The sequence below is a fragment of the Aotus nancymaae genome, unplaced genomic scaffold, assembly GCF_030222135.1.
Source record: "Aotus nancymaae isolate 86718 unplaced genomic scaffold, 86718_ANA_hifiasm-v0.15.2.pri h1tg000014l, whole genome shotgun sequence".
Classification (NCBI taxonomy): Eukaryota; Metazoa; Chordata; class Mammalia; order Primates; family Aotidae; genus Aotus; species Aotus nancymaae.
Window position 1 is genome coordinate 105,794,017 of NW_026988425.1, and position 18,416 is coordinate 105,812,432.

The following is an 18,416-nucleotide window of genomic DNA, read 5'->3' on the forward strand; positions in this document are numbered from 1 at the left end:
CAAAAACAAAAACAAACAAACAAAAAAAAAACTCTTCAAAAATATCAATAAATCCAGGAGATTGTTTTTTGAAAAGATCAACAAAATAGATAGACTACTAGCCAGACTAATAAAGAAAAGAGAGAAGAATCAAAGAGATGCAATAAAAAATTATAAAGGCGATATTACCACTGATCCTACAGAAACACACACTACCATCAGAGAATACTATAAACACCTCTATCAAATAAACCAATAAATCCAGAAGACATAGATAAATTTCTGGACACTTATACCCTCCTAACAATAAACCAGGAAGAAATCGAATCCCTGAATAGACCAATAACAAGGTCTGAAATTTAGGCAGCAATATAAGAGCCTACCAGCCAAAAAAAGTCCAGGACCAGATGGGTTCACAGCAGAATTGTACCAGAGGTACAAAGAGGAGCTGGTACCATTACTTCTGAAACTATTGCAAATAATAAAAAAAGAGGGAATGCTCCCTAAATAGAACCAAAGACAAAAACCACATTGATTATCATGATTATCTCAATAGATGCAGAGAAGGCCTTCAACAAAATTCAACAGCCCTTTATGCTAAAAACTCTAAATAAGTTAGGTATTGATGGAATGTATCTCAAAATAATAAGAGCTATTTATGACAAACCCACAGCCAATATCATACTGAATGGGTAAAAACTGGAAGCATTCCCTTTGAAAACTGGTACAGGACAAGGATGCTCTCTCTCATCACTCCTATTCAACATAGTATTGGAAGTTCTGGCCAGGGCAATCAGGCAAGAAAAAGAAATAAAGGGAGTGCTGGAGCAGCTGCCACCGAGTCCGGATCCCACTGCTGTGCGCCCCCGACGCCCACCTGACATGCATTCCTGGTTCCTTTTGGTTCCAAGTCCAAAATGACAACTCTCAAGGATCAGCTGATTCATAATATTCTAAAGGAAAAACAGACCCCCCAGAATAAGATTACAGTTGTTCGGGTTGGTGCTGTTGGTATGGCCTGTGCCATCAGTATCTTAATGAAGGACTTGGCAGATGAACTTGCTCTTGTTGATGTCATTGAAGACAAATTGAAGGGAGAGATGATGGATCTCCAACATGGCAGCCTTTTCCTTAGAACACCAAAGATTGTCTCTGGCAAAGACTATAATGTAACTGCAAACTCCAAGCTGGTCATTATTACGGCTGGGGCACGTCAGCAAGAGGGAGAAAGCTGTCTTAATTTGGTTCAGCGTAACATGAACATCTTTAAATTCATCATTCCTAATGTTGTAAAATACAGCCCAAACTGCAAGTTACTTATTGTTTCAAATCCAGTGGATATCTTGACCTATGTGGCTTGAAAGATAAGTGGCTTTCCCAAAAACCGTGTTATTGGAAGTGGTTGCAATCTGGATTCAGCCCGATTCCGTTGCCTGATGGGGGAAAGGCTGGGAGTTCACCCATTAAGCTGTCATGGGTGGGTCCTTGGGGAACATGGAGATTCTAGCGTGCCTGTATGGAGTGGAGTGAATGTTGCTGGTGTCTCCCTGAAGACTCTGCACTCAGATTTAGGGACTGATACTGATAAGGAACAGTGGAAAGAGGTTCACAAGCAGGTGGTTGAGAGTGCTTACGAGGTGATCAAACTCAAAGGCTACACATCCTGGGCCATTGGACTCTCTGTGGCAGATTTGGTAGAGACTATAATGAAGAATCTTAGGCGGGTGCACCCAATTTCCACCATGATTAAGGGTCTCTATGGAATAAAGGATGATGTCTTCCTTAGTGTTCCTTGCATTTTGGGACAGAATGGAATCTCAGACGTTGTGAAGATGACTCTGACTCCTGAGGAAGAGGCCCGTTTGAAGAAGAGTGCAGATACTCTTTGGGGGATCCAAAAAGAGCTACAATGTTAAAGTCTTCTGATGTCATACCATTTCACTGTCTAGGCTACAACAGGATTTTAGCTGGAGGTTGTGCATGTTGTCCTTTTTATCTGATCTGTGATTAAAGCAGTAATATTTTAAGATGGATTGGGAAAAACATCAATTCCAGAAGTTAGAAATAGGAATGGTTTGTAAAGTCCTACAGCTATATTCTGATGCTGGATGGTGGTAACCTTGTGTAGCCCTAAACTGGTTAGTGTGAAATAGTTCTGCCACCTCTGAGGCACCACTGCCAATGCTGCACATGGTTGCAGTTGCCCCTTGAGCCAGAGAGATGTTCATTTGTTATATAACTTCCTTGCTCTTTCACTGAACATACCTAGTCCAACATTTTTTTCCCAGTCAGTCACATCCTGGCATTCAGTGTATAGATCCAATATCATATGTCTTGTTCCAAAGGATCTTATTTTGTGAACTATATATATCAGTAGTGTACATTACCATACAATGTAAAAAGATCTACATATAAACAATGCAACCAACTACCCAAGTGTTAGACCAACTAAAACCCCCAATAAACCTTGAACAGTGGAAAAAAAAAAAAAAGAAAAAGAAATAAAGGGTATTTAACTAGGAAAAGAAAAGAGGAAGTCAAATTGTCTCTATTTGATGACAATATGATTGCATATTTAGAAGACCCCATTGTCTCAGCCCACAATTTCCTTAAACTGATAAGCAACTTCAGCAAAGTCTCAGGATACAAAATCAATGTGCAAAAATCACAAGCATTCCTATACACCAATAAGCAACAAACAGGGAGCAAAATCATGAGTGAAATCCCATTCACAATTGCTACAAAGAGAATAGAATACCTAGGAATACAACTAACAAGGCATGTGAAGGACCTCTTCAAAGAGAATGATAAATCACTGCTTAAGAAAGTCAGAGAGGACACAAACAGATGGAAAAACATTCCATTCTTATGGTTAGGAAGAATCAATATTGTGAAAATGGCCATACTGCCCAAGCTAATTTATAGATTCAATGCTATCCCCATCAAGCTACCATTGACTTTCTTCACAGAATTGAAAAGAAAACACCTTAAATTTCATATCAAATCAAAAAAGAGCCCACATAGCCAAGACGATCCTAAGGAGCAAAACAAAGCTGAAGGCATCACACTACCTGACTTCAAACTACAAGGCTACAGTAACCAAAACAGCATGGTACTGATACCAAAACAGAGATATAGACCAGTGGAACAGAACAGAGGCCTCAGAAATAATGCCACACAGCTACAACCATCTGGTATTTTACAAACCTTACAAAAACAAGCAATGGGGAAAGGATTCTCTATTTAATAAATGGTGTTGGGAAAGCTGGCTAGCCATATATGAAACTGGATCCCTTCCTTACACCTTATACAAAAATTACCTCCAGATTGATTAAAGATTGAAACACCTAATGTAGATGACGAGGTGATGGATGCAGCAAATCACCATGGCATGTGTATACCTATGTAACAAACCTGCATGCTCTGCACATGTACCCCAGAACTTAAAGTATAATAATAATAATAAAACTACTCAAAAAAGAGAGACTGAACCTACCTAGAGTTTGCCTGCATTTGTGAATTATGAATACAGAAGTAGGGTGACAACAGCCTGCAATTCAACATGCAATGTTTGCTTGAAAGGGAAGCCACAAACCAATTTTCGAGAACCAACACAGCACGAAATGTGCAAAAGCAATTGCCTAAGGCTCATAAATTAAAGCCTTGCTGGTGAGGAAGTGGGTTGCTTAACCACCTCTTTGCTAACTGGTCTAGACTGAGGGTGTGCTGCCAGAAGCTGATCTTGATACTTAATGATATGGGGCAGAACTGGAACACTGATGTGAAAAAGTGTCATAAAAAGTATTTCAGTCTTGGGTCTTCGTGTAACTACACAGTATCCGGCAATACACCCAGCCAAGCTATACTTTCATCTCTTCATTTATAAAATGATCCAGTTGAATTCCAAAGGTTCCTTCAATTTCTAAAATTCTATGATTTATTTGCCATAGTTAAAATTTCACTTGCTCATTACTTTGGAGAATTACTTGTAAGGCAAAACTGTCCTCTGCTCATGTGCTACGTAACTCTTGACAAGCATTAGTCTCACAAGCAGAGAGTAGTGACCACTTCCATGCAGTGATTCAGGGCATAATGAGATGTAATCCTGTTTGCAAACTCCTCACTAGCTATAGCATTTCTGGAAATTTCCAGAAATCTACAAGAGATTTATTTCTTTGCATTTTGGAGGTTTCTCTTCAAGACTCCCTTGTTAAAGTGGAAATGTCCCTGGAAGACTACTCAGTCCTTAGTACTGATTGAAAACTTTGTGGGAATAGTCCATTAGATGGATCTTACGGGCCAGAGGAGAGGAAGGGGCCGAAGAAGCATGTGGAGGCATCAATGTGACTCCAGTGCACCTCTTGGGGCCACAATACTATGTGTGATGGACCAGTCATTACAGGAAAGGGACGATAAGGGGATTATGTTTGGGGGATAGTTTGGAGACTTGAGTCAGGCGACGTCCACATGCATCTTAGCAAATAATTCTGAAGTTCCTGACATCTCTGTTATGAATGTTTGTGTCCCCTACCCCTCTAATTCATATATTAAAGCCCTAACTTCCAATGTGAAGGTACTTGAGGATGGGGAGGTAATTAGCATTAGATAAGGTTATGAGTGTGAGACACTCAAGGCAGGATTGGTGCCCTTTTAAGAGGAGACATAAGAGAGCAAGCTGTCTGAGCACAAGCACCAAGAAAAGGCCTTGTGAGGCTGGGTGTGGTGGATCATGCCTGCAATCCCAGCACTTTGGGAGGCCGAGGCGGGCAGATCACGAGGTAAGGAGATCAAGACCATCCTGGCTAACATGGTGAAACCCTATGTACTAAAAGTATAAAAAATGAGTTGGGTGTTGTGGCACACACCTGTAATCCCAACTACTCAAGAAGCTGAGGCAGGAGAATTGCTTGAACCGGGACGTGGAGGTTGCAGTGAGCTGAGTTCGCGCCACTGCACTCCAGCCAGGGTGTCAGAGTGAGATTCTGTCTAAAAAAAAAAAAAAAAAGAAAGAAAAGGGCATGTGAGCACACAGCAAGTGGGCAGCCATCTGCAAGCCAGGAAAAGGGCCCTCAATAGAAATTGATCTTTGCCAGACCTTGATCTTGGACTTTTCAGCCCTCAGAACTGCTGAAAATAAATTTTTGTTGTTTAAGCACCCAGTCTATGGTATTTTGTCATGGCAGCCTGAGGTGACTAATACAAACTTCTTTTAATCATGTGGTCCCTTTCCTTTTCAGCGTTAGTTGTGAATCAATTTGCCAAATTAAACATGAAAGAAATGTCCCCAAACATCTGGCAAGGGAATATTCCTAAATAATATTCCTCCCTGACCGAATGCCAGGCTGGTTTTTCTTCGTTGCTGTTGCTGAAGTTAACTACTTTTGGATGGAGTTGACTACTTTTGGATGATCCAATCAAACAAGGTAGTTGCATGTCCTGAAAGAACACTTCTGTCTTAACCTATCCCAAATGCGTAAGTAGCCTTACTAACTTGATACATTTTGGGGCTAGAAAGGCTCAACGATTTTTTTTAAAAAACTGTCAACATTTTCAAACATGCCCCAAAGTAAAAAGAATAGTATAAAGAAAACTGATATAACTCTTACCCCAATTCAGTGACTAACAGTATTTTGCCTGTGAAAATTTTGAAGAAAAATATCAGTAAGAAATAAAGTATTATATTTACAAAGTACTAAGTGTGCCCTGGGGAAAATAAAATCCTCATTTTGCAGGATATAAATACACTGTCAAGCAATGGAAAAATGCATTCAATCCCTCTTCAGCTATCTGCATGGTTAATTTCTGCCTATGCTTTGAAAACTGAATCCTTTAATAAAACAGAAACATTAAATATTTAGAAATAACCTTTTTGTTTTCAGTAGGTTTTTGATGTTTTCTTCTCTTCAGATGGTAGGGAGACAGCTTCATGAATAGACTCTCCCTCTTCATCTCTGAGTTCTTCTTAAAAGTCACCTGAAGGAGAAACTTAGGGGTCTTCATTCTCCCAGCTCTGCAGCGTGCTCTCATAAATTCTCACCTGATTCTTTTTACTACCACAGTTAAATTCTTTAAAGTATTCTCATTTCTACACTTGATTTTCAAAACCCTACTCTTGATGCATCCCAAGAGCATGGTTTCCTTAAAATTCCATAGGGACACATGCCAACTGACAAATTTATATCCCTCCTGTCTTCAAAATCACGCAATGGTCCCACTTCCCAGTAGGTAAATTTCCTCTATTATCAGACCATAGACTGGATCCACATTGATCATTTAGCGGCACTGCTTTCTTCTTTGGTCCCTTCAACCCGCCTTTCCATGCTCTCAATGAGGGGCTTTCAAGATTGTGACATGGTACTTTCTCTTATATAGTGCTCCATTGCTTAGACAATTCTTCCCTGTGAGCTTTTCCAAACCTTTTCTTCCTATTTTCCTATGCAATCCTTTAAAATTGTATCTCCTTGAAAAAACAAACAAGCAAGACTTCCTGGAAGAGATGGTTTCTCTCCTCTTCTCAGTCATCCCCAACATGAGACAGCAATTGCTCAGTGAGTTACACAATGTATTTGCTGACCTACTGTGTTCACATTTTTGGGCTGAAGTTTTAGTGTTTGGGAGATGGTTTAAGGGTGTTCTAGATGTTTTTGAGGCACATTCTATAAAAATAGTCATTTAAATGTTAAGCTCCAAGATCTAACAGACTGTGTCTACTTACATTTTTTATATATGGGTGTTGAATAAAGTAATGTTTGATATTTTTTGTAATGATTGGGATATCCTAGCACATGAGAGTGGGTAAGAAGAGAAAGAATACAAAGTAGTTGATAGCATCTTCCAGAGTCTTATTTTTGTAATTTTAAAATATGAACATTGCCTTCTATTAACCTCATTGCTGCCATCTTCCTTATTAAAATGGAAATGTCCCTGGAAGGCATTACTACTGTTATTACAATGCTTAATAGAAACTGTTTATGAAAATCAATGATGGTCAAGACCTAGAACCATAAGTAAAAGATAGCTTTCTAGTGTCACCTTGTGGCTAACCATATTAATACACATTTAAGCTGATGATTACTACGTAGATAGGTAGATACATACAGGGTATAGAAAAAGATCAATTTTTTGATATATATATATATATAATGTATATAAAATGATAGCACTGGAAGTAGTTTTACAATTATTTGAAGTTTTATGGAAAAATTTTATTCCATAAGTAGATTTTGTTATGAAAGGACTTAGTTTCTCTGTAATTAAGCTCAGTTAATTCAGGGACTGTCACTCTTCCCTAGGCTTGCTTCTAAGTTCTAGAGGAAGTAACTTCCTCCAGAAAGGGTTTCTGATCCTTGGTGGTCAAACAACACAGGTCACTGTTAAGTCATTCATTGCTTATTCTCAACTGTGCGACTCCTTCAGGTCTGGCATATCTCTCTGCCAATTCTGGATACCTCTTGGGCACCAGGAACCCTCTGCTGCTCTATACCACACTGAGCCCCACCTGCCTAGGCACACCACAACCACCATTCTTTCCTGGGCTGCCTCTCTGGGCTTCCCTTGGGAAAAGTAGCAAAGGCCATTCTGTTTCAGGATCTCCCACACCATTCAGGGTTTTATTTTGTTCTCCCCAAGAGAAGCAGGGCTCAGGATCCTTTTTAGCAACTCACTGGCATATTAATATGTTACTTCTTCCAGTTCTAGGGAAGTGAAATCAACTTAAGACAATATTCCCCCAAACAATAAACCCTAAATGACCTGGTTGAACAAGAGAGAAAGGGATGGAAGGCTGGTAAAGTAGGGGTAATAAGGGGGCAAAGAGTGGAAGGGAATATCCGTAGCATCAACAATAAAATCATGTTGGTTATAATTTAAGACTATATTACTCTACCAGGCCAATTTTATAGATGAGAAGAGGGCAGTTTCCAGACCACTGTGCTGTGGCATGCCCATATGTCACAAGTTGTTTACAGGCACATCAAGATGTTGATGACCCCAGTTCTTAGGCAACTGGGTAGAAACAGGAACTGGTGAAGCCAGTTTTCTCAGCCCTGCCACTTCTGGCCAAGATCAGCCTTATCATTGTCCCAATATATTAGTCAGAATAAGCTAACTCTTCATATCAGTAACCTACTGCTGTGTAACACACCCAACCTAAAACTTAGTGGTTTAAAGCAATATTGTTTACGTGTTCTGTGAGTCACCAGTTTGGATTATGTTTAGCTAGGTACTTCTGCTAATCTTGCTTTGGGCTGCTTACAAAGTTTCAGTCATCCAGCAGCTTTTCTGAGACTAGACTTTCAAATACGGCCTTTTTCACATGTCTTGCCCTTGGTGCTGGTGGATGATTGGGCCATAGTCGTCAGTGGGCTAGTCTAAGCTTCTTTGCTTTGGGGAAGAAGAATTCCCAGCAGCGAAACAGGGTAATCCTTAATGCACAAATGCCTTTCAAGTTCCTGCTTATCTCATATTTGTTGATGTCCCAATGGCCAAAGCAAGTTACATAGCTAAGGACAGAGTCTTGTTGGAAGGAAGAATACAAGGATGAGAACACAGGAATGCATGATTCAACAAAGGCCATACCTTTGATGAATTCAACAATTTACCATATTGTAACACCTCCTCAAATCTCAGCAGTTTACCACACCAAGGATTATTTTTCACCCATGTCATATTCCAATAGGGGTTGGTGAGGAGACTCTATCACACTCGTTCAGGGAATAGGGGAACCTGCTATCTAGTGGCTCATCACTGTCTAAGAACTTCCAGAAGACCAGGAAAGGCAGGAAGGAAGGATTCAAGGAAGGTGTTACAGACCGATCCTGGAAATGGTGTACATCAGTTCCAACTACATTTCAATGGCCAGAACTCAGCCATGTGGCCCCCAGCTAACTGCAGGGGAGTTGGGAAATGCCATAATGCCTAGGAAGAAAAGGAGAAACATTTTTTGATGAGCTTGAGTATTCTTTGCCACAGTTTATACTTCTTGTCACCAAATATTCTGCCCTCTTCTTACCACACACAGAATACACATATACCCTCCCGAGATACCTGGAGTTCTAGCTAGTCACTGCATCCAGATCTGTTGCTGACACACAGTGCTCTTTATTAGATTCAGATGTGTATCCTCATTGCCAGGTAACCCACAAACTATGTAAATATGTGCTGCATACCTGCCTCCACTCAGCTACGCTGAGTAACGTGATACGGCAAGGGCGGCATACTTGCATTAAAATCTCCCATTCAGAAAAGGGAAGAATGCAAGACACCTAACAGTCGCTCATTTTTTAGTATATGTATTTTTAATAATATTTTTCCAAAATATCGCACCGGAAATATATGTACTAAAAATTTTCGTTTATTTGAAATGCAAATTAATTAGGCATTCTATATTTTTATTTGCTACATCTGGCAACGCTCCTCCCACTGGAATATAAACTTCATGAAGGCAGGAACCTTAGTTCTCTGATTCTCCAATGTATATCGAGGGCGTGGCATAGTACCAGTTCCATAGTAAGAGTCCATATATGCTTAACGCAGGAATTAATGAAGGACTAAACCAGGTAACAAGTGAGTGAACAAGAAAATGTGGAGCGCCCCTTAGTGAGTGGCGGGGAAAGAGGACTGCACCTCAGCTCCGCCGGGAGCCTCCTTTAGGCGCGCAGCGGAGGCCGCGCTGAGGTCACGGGCGCCGGCCCTGGTGACGTCATTACGCCCGCGCTCCCCGCCTCGCCGGGATATAAACGGCGCTGGCTTTTCTTGGGCTGTTGTGACTGGGCGGTCTCTGGTGATCTCAGCCCAGTGCAGGCCACCTGCGGAACCGCCCGGTAGTGGCCTCGGAGTCCCCCGGTCCCTGTCATTGGCTGTCAGCCGGCAGCCGCTCCTGTACCGGGAGACCATCTCTTCAGGGCAATGTCCAGGCCGAGCAGCGTCTCCCCGCAACAGCCGGCCCCTGACGGTGGCGGAGGCGGCGGCCCCGCGCCTTGTGGTCCTAGGGGCGGCGGCCGGGCCAAGGGGCTGAAGGACATTCGCATTGATGAGGAGGTGAAGATCGCAGTCAATATCGCGCTGGAGCGCTTCCGATACGGGGACCAGAGAGGTGAGGTTCCCGATAGGGACCCTGCCGGCCGTCTGGACACCCCCTCACCCCAGCACCCCCCACCAACCCGGACCCACCGAGTGAAGGGGCTGCTTCTGAAGAGGGAGGGAAGACCCGGGCCACCGTCCCAGGCGGGCCTCAGTGACGGCACCTGGGACTGGAGCGCGGCTGTTGGCCCCGCGGTGGGATGTGGAGATCTGCGAGCTGCTCTGCGGATCTGTGGGGTTATGGGCACTTTGCTCCCTAGCGGGAAGTGTTTCTTCCCCCGCGTCTTTCAGCAGCCTTGGGCAGTTAAGCCACAGTGTTTCAGGTATTGGTTAGTGCTTACCCTTAAAAAGACTTTTTTAAGGAGGTGTCAGATTAATTGTGGCACGTTTAAGGTACAGATGTAGAAGAGCAGAAGGAAATCAAACAGATAAGTAAAAGCAGCGGCAATACTTTTGAACCCCGAAGCACCACGCCACCCACTTAAACTGGTTTGGCATAGGAAGCATCTTCCACACCTCATGAGGTTAGAAAGCTACTTGTCTTGGGTCACATAATGCAGAACCAGCAACTGACCTGCGGTGACTTGTACAGTATGTTGAGGGCTCATTCCGACCTGCTGGCTTAATTAGGGGACCTCTTACCCTGGACTCTTATAGTCCAAAATGGGGAATGTTCTGGGCAGAGAGATGCTGAACTCACATTAAAAAAAAGAGAAAGTGGCAGCAATACATTAACAAATCCCTCTGAAATAGTGGAATATGAATTCTATACAGTTTTGAAAGCAAAAACAATAGAGTTTCATGTTGAGAATTCATATGTTTGAGCATATCTCATTATTGAAGAAAAGCAGTATTTTGTTAACTAAACAAGTAGGGACCAAGATAAACATGTTCAATTATTATACCAATTCAAAATTCCAGCATAAGTAAAAGGAGTCGTTTTTGGTGAACATCAGAGGCCTTTATCACATTTAGGTTTAATACATAGATATCTTTGTATTAATATCAGAATTCTGGTAGGCATTCAGTAGTTGTTGAATTAATAAAATATATTTATTAACTTACATAAAGAATATGAAACATAAAGTAAGTTAACCTCACATAAAGTACAATAAATTTGATTATCTATGTATGTTTTTCATATTTTATATGTGTGTATTATTTAAAAGAAAGTTGCCTGTCTACAAATTGAACTACTTTTTTTTTTTTCCATGTAGAAATGGAATTTCCTTCTTCTTTGACCAGTACTGAAAGAGCCTTTATTCATCGACTCAGTCAGTCTCTTGGATTGGTCTCTAAAAGTAAAGGGTAAGCTGGTAGCTTTTCTTATTTTTGAAAAAAAGATTTGTCCAAAAAAGGGAGAAATGTTTCTGACTACGTTTAAGTAGTTATTACTGTTTTAACTTGACATTTTTCATTATATCGTATGTAGATAAAATGATTCAGATCTGCACAAAATTCAGCTCTTCCCTCTTCCTCCTATCTACGCTTCCCCCTTTTTTTTGTTTTGTTTTGTTTTTCCCTAGGAAAATGCTTTTTCCTCTACCCAGCTTAGGTTCTTTGGCTGGGACCTTGCAAATTATACTGATAAAAGACATATTAACAAGAGAAAAACATAAGCTTATTAAGACATGCATCATGCATACATAGGGGAGAACTCGATAAGTAACTCAAACATGGGGTTTACGTGTTATCTTAATAAAGAATAATGAATTTATTTTAAAATGACAAGACAAAGGTAAAGGACTTTGAACTTGTAGGTGCAGTACATTGTGGGAAGGTATATATGGGGAAACTAATGGAAGATATGTGTTGTTTTAGCAAGGTTGGTTATTTAGGTTCCTCTGGTGCTGTCTCTGGGTTAAGAGTCTAGAGTGGTTTCTCTTATTAAGAATAGCCCTTCTCTTTCTGGTAAAGCATGGGAGGGCAGAGTATTTCTTCTGTCTGTTTCTTCTCAGTTGCCTTCAGCTCAAAATAATCCTTGTGCCAGAGTGACATATTTTTGGGTGGCATACTCTGAACTCCTTCGAAGGTAAATTTTAAGATGTGAGAAAAAACAGTTTAAAAGTTGAAGTTGATTGCTTGAGAAAAACATTTTCATTTTTGGATAGAAACAAAATCTCTTAATTTGAAGAATGGATGTACAAAAGATATTAAGTACAATTATTTATAGAACTTACTTCTTTTCCTGTTACTGCGCTGTAATAGTCAGCTTTAGAACATATGTTCATTGTTTTCTTTCCTACCAAGTCAAGAATCTGATAATTAGAAATGATTTTAAAAAGTGGTACAGGAAGAAATTGTTTGTTTTGTTTTGTTGGGAGGATCACAGAGCTATAGTGGAGAAAAGTCATTTGAGCCATCCAAATTGAAAAACTCTAAAATTATGTGGAGCTATTTAATTTTGTCAATAAGGTTGGTGGGATCAATATAAAGGAAGCTTTCTCACTATTGGTGCTATTGACATTTTGGGGTCAGTAATTCTTTATTCTGTTTTGTGTATTGTAGGGCGTTTAACAGCATCCCTAGCATTTACTGCTACATATCACTAACACTCCCAACCCCAGTTGTGACAACCCAGGATGCCTCTAGAGGTTGCCAGATGTCCTCTGGAGAGCAAAATTGCCCAGGTTGAGACTACTAAGAAAAAAAGATAAAATTTCAGCTTACTTGTTTTTAGATTAGGAAGAGGGAAAACAAAACTTTATTAAGTAAATATATTAATAAATAAATATTCAGAAGGTCCTAAGATGAAAGTAGTTGATGTAGGAATGTCTTGCATATGACTGCCTACTACAGTGATAAATTACTGAAACAGGATTTAGTTTAGGTGAATGTGCATTTAGAATATTACTAAGGCCAGTGCTGCAACAGTGGTTGGATTCCTGAGTGTGCCCATACTGTAGTCCACTAGGTAGGTAAAATACTGCACTTGAAGATAAAACTATAGTTCAGAGCCACAATTTATCCAGAAACACCTGGGCCAAATATATTTGAGATTCAGATTTTTTAGACTTAGAAAGATATCTGGGTATATTTGCAATATGTTATGTAATATACCTAATAAGATGTGGACATCACTTTTAGTCACATTTATATTTTTGTTGGAAAGTCTATGAATATTCTCACTGAGACTATTAATAACCTCATGTCAGTTTAATCACTTGAACACATTTGATGTCAAATGAGGTCACTGTAAACTTAAAAGCTTCCAGTTTTTAGCACTGTTTGGGTTTACTAGTTGCAGGTAAGAGGTTCTGGTTCTGTACTGGGAAACACCTGTTATAAATGTACAGTTCTGTAGCTACATCATTTCTATGGTTACATGGGTCTTTTTTCTAAACAGCTAACTTAGAAAAGCAGTCCATTAAAGTAGACTACTTGTCCTTCGCTTCAATAGCATAGTCATCTAAGGGTTGATCCAGAATGAATAAATATCTTGGGAAGGAGAAATCAAGAAGGAAGTTATGGGGGCAAAAATTGGGAATGCGAAAACATTGAAGAACCAGAGAAAGAAGAAAAAGGAAAGAGATGCTAAGGGAAGCAAGGCAGTCCTGCCTATTTATCCAGTCCCTAATACCTATAACCTTAATGCTTTCAAACTTTCTTATGAAATACCCTAGCTCCTTGTCTGTACTTTTCATCTTTGAGTAAACTTTGTACTATATTTTCTTAGTGGTCCTTGTGATTTTCAAATGCCTTTTCTTCTTTTCACAAAGTGAAATAAATCACTTTGAATCTACTTCTCAAATCCTTTCTTTTCATTTTTATGAGAATTTGTACCTGACTTACATTTCATGAAATTTTCTGTTCACCCTTTGCCTTGATCATGGCTCACTGCTCACTGCAGCCTCCACCTCCCAGGCCCAATCAATCCTCTCACCTCAGCCTCCTGAGTAGCTGGGACTACAGGCATGTACCACCACACCCAACTAATGTTTTTTTTGGTAGAGACAGCATCTCACTTTGTTGCCCAGGATGGTCTTGAACTCCTAGGCTCAAGCAGGCCTCCCTCCTTGGCCTTCCAAAGTGCTAAGATTACAGACATGAGCCGCTGGGCCCAGCCAGATTTTTTTTTTAATCTATCCCTAACTTTATTGACTTAGCAGGTTAGTTTGTGTGTGTGTGTGTGTGTGTGTGTGTGTGTGTGTGTCTGTCTGTATGTGTCTGATATTATAGTTTCTTAGTACAAATTTGACAGGCCACGTGCTGTAAAGGGCAGAAAGGCTGGATTCTATTCCCAGTTTCTCATTGCCTCATTCTCTTATTTCGGCTTCTTATTTAAGTTAGATTCCAGCCATTTTGTGTGATAGTTTTCAATTTTTTTCTGGTCAGTTTTTTCTTTTCGATATTCTTTCTCTAAAAATTAAGCCATTTGTGATGGATTTTGCTTTTCATCTTATTCTAAAGAGTTGAATTTTACCTGCTTTGATTATTTTTATTTTTATTTTTTAGAGACAGAGTCTTCCTTTGTTGCCCAGGCTAGAGTGCAGTGGCACAATCATAGCTCACTATAGCCTCGAATGCCTAGGCTCAGTCTCTCCTCCCAAGTAGCTAGGACCACAGGCATGCACCACCATGCCTGGCTAATTTAAATTTTTTTTTTTTTTTTTTGGTAGAGATGGGGTCTTCCTATGTTGTTCAGCCTGGTCTCAAACTCCTGGGCTCAAGTGATCCTCCTGCCTAGGCCTCCCAAATTATTGGGATTATAGGCCTGAGCTATTGCACCCAGCCCTGTTTTGAATAATTTTTATAATTGCTCATCTTTTAGTGAAAACATTCTTTTTGGGGTAAAAGCCCTATTGTGTGATTTTTAGTATATCCTCAAGTTTTCTTTGAAATTCTAGTCAGATTTCACATACCAAAAATTTCACATCATTATTTACTTTTTTTCCTCAACTTTAAAGGTTGTGTTTAAAGTCACACTGAGGTCAATGTGTTTTAGCCTTAAGAGCACACTTTTCTAATTCTTTGGCTTGTTTATAACTAAAACAAAATCTCATTCCAGTTTTTCTCAGTCCAAGTTAAACAAAATGGATTTTTCAAAATGAACTTTGTTAAAAATCTGTAGAATGAGAAAATATGAAGTTTATGAAAGTAGATTTTCTAAGTACACGTTTCTTATTCTGTGACTGCTAAGTTCACTTACTGCCTAATAGGTACCAAAGTACTCTACTGACCGTGACCAGAGGCTCCAACCTACAGGGATACTCCCCTTTTCAGATTTAGATTACTGCCTATCTTGCCTCCTGTCTTGGAAAGTTGCGAACTGCATGCTTCCTCTCTTTTCCCAGCTAAAATAGGAAAAATGGTTTTCAGGTAATGAACTCTCAGTGAATTTTTGGATATCCACTGAAAAGAAACCCTGCTGTGTCCAATAATAACAGTAGTTAACAGGAGTTAACTTGTTTTTTGGTGGCTAAAATTATCTTACAGTTCTGGAGGTCAGAAGTCCAACAACAGGTCTCATGGATTTAAAATATTGGCAGGGCTGCATTCCTTCAGGAGTTGGGAGCAAACATTTATTAAGCACTGTTGTGTTCTTGTGCTAGGTGCTTTAAATGGATTATCATTTAATCCTAACAATAGTTTTAAAAAACATTCATTATATAAATTTAATCAATATTAGAAATTTACTTACACAAAAGCCTGTTCAGAGGTAATTTAAATCAGAGTCAATAAATATAATTTCTTTATTTTATTTTATTTTGTTTTATTTTACTTTAAGTTCTGGGATACATGTGCTGAATGTCCAGGTTTGTTACATAGGAATACATGTGCCCTGGTGGTTTGCTGCACTTATCAACCCATCATCTAGGTTTTAAGTCCCACGTGCATTAGGTATTAGTCCTAATGTTCTCCCTTCCCTTTTCCCCCCACCCCCCAACAGGCCCCGGTGTGTGATGCTTTCCTCTCCGTGTCCATGTGTTCTCATTGTTCAACTCTCACTCATGAGTGAGAACATGCAGTGTTTGGTTTTCTGTTCCTGTGTTAGTTTGCTGAGGATGATGGTTTCCAGCTTTTTCCATGTCCCTGCAAAGGATATGAACTCATTCTTTTTTATGGCTGCACAGTAAACATAATTTCATTTTTACTTCAGTTTTTCCTGGAGAGTTAAAGATAGGGACACCTCCTAACTATTTTTTTTTAATGAAACTAATATAACTTTGCTACCTAAATCAGATAAGGAAAATATTAGAAATGAAAATTATGAGTTTATGATCATAGATGTAATATGCTAAATAAAGTATTATCAAATAAAAAATTAGATCAAGTTTAAACTGGGTTTTCCCAAGAATTAAAGGATTATTGAAAATAAAAGAATCTTTAGTTTTTTTTTTTCTTTTTTTAATGAGAAGGAGTCAACATTCTCATATTTGGGTGAGGGCCTTTGGATTGGGGCTGATTCATCTCTGGGTTGGTGTTTACTACAAGGGAAAGGAAAAACCTTGACCTGAAAGTGAATGACTTCCATGGCTTTAGTGCACTTCCTGTTCACAGAAGTGAGCAACAAGGACCAGTGGTTCCTTTTTATACATTAAATGCAGCAGGATGTATGTCAGAGCATGCCTACATTTGTATACTAGTATGGATATAGTTTATTTTTCAACTTTTATTTAAGTTCAGGGGTACATGTGCAGGTTTGTTACATAGGTAAACATGTGTCAAGGAGGTTTGTTGTACAGATTATTTCATCACCTGGTATTAATCCTAGTACCCATTAGTTATTTTTCTTGATCCTCTCCTCCCATCATTTACCCTCTGATAGGCCCCAGTGCCTGTTGTTCCCCTTTATGTCCATGTGTTCTCATCATTTAGCTCCCACTCACAAAAAGAACATGTATTTGGATTTCTGTTCTTGGGTTAGTTTGCTAAGGACAATGACTTTCAGTTCCATCAGTTTTTCTGCAAAGGACATGGTCTTGTTCATTTGTATGACTGCCTAGTATTCCATGGTGTATATGTACCACGTTTTATTTATCCAGTCTACCATTGATCTTAACAACAGTATTGAAAAGCAGAATCTATTTTAACACCTGGTATCTATATAACAGATGAGGCAATTAAAGCCTAGAGATGTTAAGTAATTTTCCTGAGATCACACAGCTAGCAAGTGTCAGAGCCAGGATTTGAACACAGTGAGGCTTAACCAATTATTTTTTGATGTTCACAGCAAGTTTATAGCAATGTAGTAGGTGCTCTGAGGAGTTAGAACAGAAATATTGGATAGATCTCATCTTCAACTTAGCTTATAGTTCATTTACTATTGGCATAGTGACCATGCCATGAAAGCTACTGTGCTCAGTTTAACAACAACATGAAATGAACTGGTTGGTTTATTAGTTTTTAGGTAATCATAAAAAAGTACAGATTAGTATGATGAAAACTTTAATACATTTCCAATTCTGTATTGTGATATTGGGGAGAAAGTGGTTTGGAGCTAGATCTTTGCATCTATCTGCCTAATGGAAGTATAAATTAAGGGAATATGAAATGAAGTACTTAGTAGGCATCAAATAAATGCCTGCTTTTTTTGTTATTTAAGAGACATTAGCTCCTGGTGTCTGTGAGGTTTTCAAGTAGTCATTTTCAGATTTTGGCTCTTCAGCTGATCTTTTAAACTGTTCTGAGATTTGGAAAGTAGGGAATATTGAGGTATATGTTTATATTTGCTTTGAATGTTTAATAACATGCTTTGTAAATTAATAAATTAATAATGTGTCCAATTTGATTACTTATAGCATCATTTTTTTCTTTTATTTATTTTTATTTTTATTTATTTATTTACCCAGCATCATTTTTCTTTCAAAGGAAGAAGCCTTTGAAATGCTAAAATGCATTGGTTACTTTTACTTTTTGAAAGTTAGAAGTTAGGATGCTCTTATCTGTAATTTTATTACGTTTACTTTTATATTTAAAAGTTGCATATGGGGTTTACATTTTATTTTTTAAAACTCTTGTGAATTTCACTTAGCTAGCATCTTTTCTACATGTGCAGCTAGTTTTTAGTTAATTTTGCTTTGTATAAAGGATTCCTGTGTTTTTCATCAAAGCAGTTTCCGTTATCTTGGAATGAAAGCATAATGAGGAGATCTCATTGTGTTAGTATACATAGTATGACAAATTTCTACTGTATTAAATGTTTCTATCCTTGCAACAATGAGGTGAATATTTTACCAAAAATTTTATTAATCCTTTTATGATACATCAGTGTCACTGTGGTTCTGACTATGGTGAGAATAATCCGTAAAAGCACAAGTAGAATCTTTTATTAAAACATAAAAACCATCAAGTTCATCTTTCCATTCTACCATATGTGTTCAAACTGAATTCAGTAGATTTTAAATGATAATGGC

The 18,416-nt window shown here is 39.0% G+C and overlaps 1 protein-coding gene and 1 pseudogene across 3 annotated transcripts in view; both read left to right on the top strand.

The window, feature by feature from the left end:
* The first annotated feature begins 896 nt into the window (after positions 1-896).
* On the top strand, positions 897-2,086 carry LOC135274820 (L-lactate dehydrogenase A chain-like; annotated as a pseudogene).
* Positions 2,087-9,734: 7,648 nt separating this feature from the next.
* YTHDC2 (YTH N6-methyladenosine RNA binding protein C2) overlaps positions 9,735-18,416 on the top strand; it is a 79,094-nt gene continuing 70,412 nt past the window's right edge. For 2 of the 3 annotated variants that reach the window (XM_064376223.1, XM_064376224.1), the window contains exons 1-2: positions 9,735-10,072; positions 11,277-11,367. In XM_064376223.1, the coding sequence (XP_064232293.1) occupies positions 9,886-10,072; positions 11,277-11,367 (278 nt within the window). In that variant the 5' untranslated portion in view covers positions 9,735-9,885. The remainder of the gene's footprint in view (positions 10,073-11,276; positions 11,368-18,416) is intronic. The other variant, XM_064376225.1, reaches the window with a different exon arrangement.